This window comes from Alternaria hordeiaustralica (genome assembly GCF_023758085.1).
Source record: "Alternaria hordeiaustralica strain BMP 2776 chromosome Unknown scaffold_7, whole genome shotgun sequence".
NCBI lineage: Eukaryota > Fungi > Ascomycota > Dothideomycetes > Pleosporales > Pleosporaceae > Alternaria > Alternaria hordeiaustralica.
In genome coordinates, this window is record NW_026056779.1 from 1,248,751 (window position 1) to 1,251,184 (window position 2,434).

The 2,434-nt window shown below is 52.2% G+C and overlaps 1 protein-coding gene across 1 annotated transcript; it reads left to right on the forward strand.

The window, feature by feature from the left end:
• Window positions 1-1,338: 1,338 nt before the first annotated feature.
• On the forward strand, window positions 1,339-1,855 carry RPL22 (60S ribosomal protein L22; the record flags this gene model as incomplete). Its single annotated transcript, XM_049387434.1, has 3 exons — window positions 1,339-1,350; window positions 1,432-1,673; window positions 1,729-1,855. 3 exons carry the CDS (start codon window positions 1,339-1,341, stop codon window positions 1,853-1,855), a joined length of 381 nt encoding a protein of 126 aa, XP_049245207.1.
• Between the last annotated feature and the right edge of the window lie 579 nt (window positions 1,856-2,434).

Consider the following 2,434-nt stretch of genomic DNA (forward strand, 5'->3'; position numbering starts at 1 on the left):
GTCGACGCCTTTCCGGCCCTCGAGCTTTCAGGGAAGTATCTAGCTTGCCTCCACTAACTAATCGAGAAGTCTTTTGGATTGTTTCAGCTTTCCTTGAGCCCGCGACAGTACAAGTATTAAGTGCTATGAGCCAAGCGCACATACCTACGTGCCGCTCGAACATGAGCTTCCGCGAGTTTGTCGAAGCAAGTCGGGGTTACAAGGATGGGATGTTGCACAGCACCATAGAACTTCCCTTCACATACCTAGGAGATTCTGACGATGATGTCAATTCGGACATGGATGACGATCTTCAACCGACTGGCGAGCGTATTCTGATCGAGGATTTCTGCAAACCAGTGCAGAGCGTTCCTGAGGGTGTCGCATGCGCCGTATGTATGGTCGATGTCCACGAAGACAACAAGAACGAAGAACGACCAGTGATTACGAAGTGTGCTCACTACTTCCATCAAGTCTGTCTAGACAGCTGGGTCAATGAGTCAGCTATGAACGGTGCGAACGCATGCCCGCAATGCCGTGCAGAGATGTGTCAAGCTCGCGCACGTGAGCCTGTTTCACGACTCCAGAGTGAGGCGCAGGAGGCCGACGATGGCGACTTCATCGACTCTATACAAGAGGAGACCCTATACGCTGAGGGCAACATCAATCGCGAAAGCGGTTTGTTTGCGCGTCTGCGCAGCCGATTTCGCCGGAACTGAGGAAGACTGTCATCTATAGGAACAAACACGTCGGTGTTAACGGCTTGATGTATCTGATCGAATTCTTCCCGGGCTCCCGACCTCTTCGGTAGCGCTGTATCATGCAGATAGGGTGATGGAGTGAACCTTGGAATGCAATGGCCTTGGTAGCATGCCTTGGAATGCGGCAGTAGGATTAGAATAGGAACGCTAATGTGATAATACAGTACCAATCGTCTCGGCAGATAGTCTGCTCCATAGTATAATGGGCTTTTTTCACGCGCAGACTGTTGGAAGGTTTACAGACGAGTGATCGCGCTCGCATTGAAGGACGATGATGGTTGGCTCGTAATATGAATGTAGCAGCCGTGTCGCACCCTTCATGGAAGGCATGCGCGGGGTGTATCAAGTGTTTGAAATGCAACAAAGATCGCCAGTGCGTTTAACTGCTGTTCAACAACGACGGTGATGACCTCAGGTACCGAGCTGCTCGAACACTCGGGGCCACTAGCCTCTTCGGGTCTAGTACCCCACCATCGTGCCGGCAATTTTGAACTGCTCGAACTTCTGGCGCACCGCGCGACACTCACTCATTTTCCAACCCCTCCAAATCAGACGCAGGATATCCATTTCTTTGCGCTCCCCTCCCTATACCGCCAAAATGTCCACCACCGTACGTACAACCGCTTTGCTGTCCAGCGCAAGGGAGCACCCCACGCGCACAAGAACAGTAGGCTAAGTACTCAAGTTACAGAAGCGCTCCGCTGCCGCCAAGAAGGGCCAAAAGGTCACCAAGAAGTTCATCATCAACTGCTCGCAGCCCGTCAACGACAAGATCTTCGACATCCAGGCTTTCGAGAAGTTCCTGCACGACCGCATCAAGGTTGAGGGCCGCACCGGTAACCTTGGTGATACCATCCAGATCAGCCAGCAGGGCGATGGCAAGATCGAGGTCATTGCGCACCAGGAGTTCTCCGGCCGCTACCTGAAGTACCTGTATGTTGAACACCTGGCGCTTCAGAGGGAAGGATGTTGGCTAACAGCTTGACAGCACCAAGAAGTTCCTCAAGAAGCAGCAGCTCCGTGACTGGCTCCGCGTCGTTTCCACCTCCAAGGGCGTCTACGAGCTCCGCTTCTTCAACGTCGTCAACGACGAGGCCGATGAGGACGACGAGTAGATCTACGATACCACTTGAAGATACCAACACGGCTTGCATAGTATGGAGTCTAGGGTTCGGACAACAGGATGGGTGAAGGTCTACATGGCACGTAGCACGATCTAATGAATTGATGCACCTGCCACTTCCTCAACTGCATGCTCATGCGTGACTTGTTCTCTACTTTGAAAGTCCTGGTTTCAACGCAATGTCCGAAACACTCGTTCTACGCTAATGGAGTTTTCTGAGTCTGACGGTGGGGATACATGGCGTGAGTCTGTTTACAGGAACAGGGATCCCTGAGAAAAGTTTGCGATGTCACACGCGAGAACACGTTTAGCTCGAATCGAATGCCATTACCCACTTACTCCACACGATGCTAGGGAGAAGGTTGCAATATCTTCCGCGCAAGCGCTGATTGTGGAGCATGCGTCGTGGCTACCCAGTCGCGATCCTGAACACAGCTGCAAAAGAAACTCAAGCACAGCGCATCGTCTCCAATGGTACGAATAGCGGCTGGATCCGAAGGTGATTTCATGGGAAATGGGTCAGGTCGTCTGAAGATGTGCAACGAGACGTCGAATCCACCATGTCTTCAAT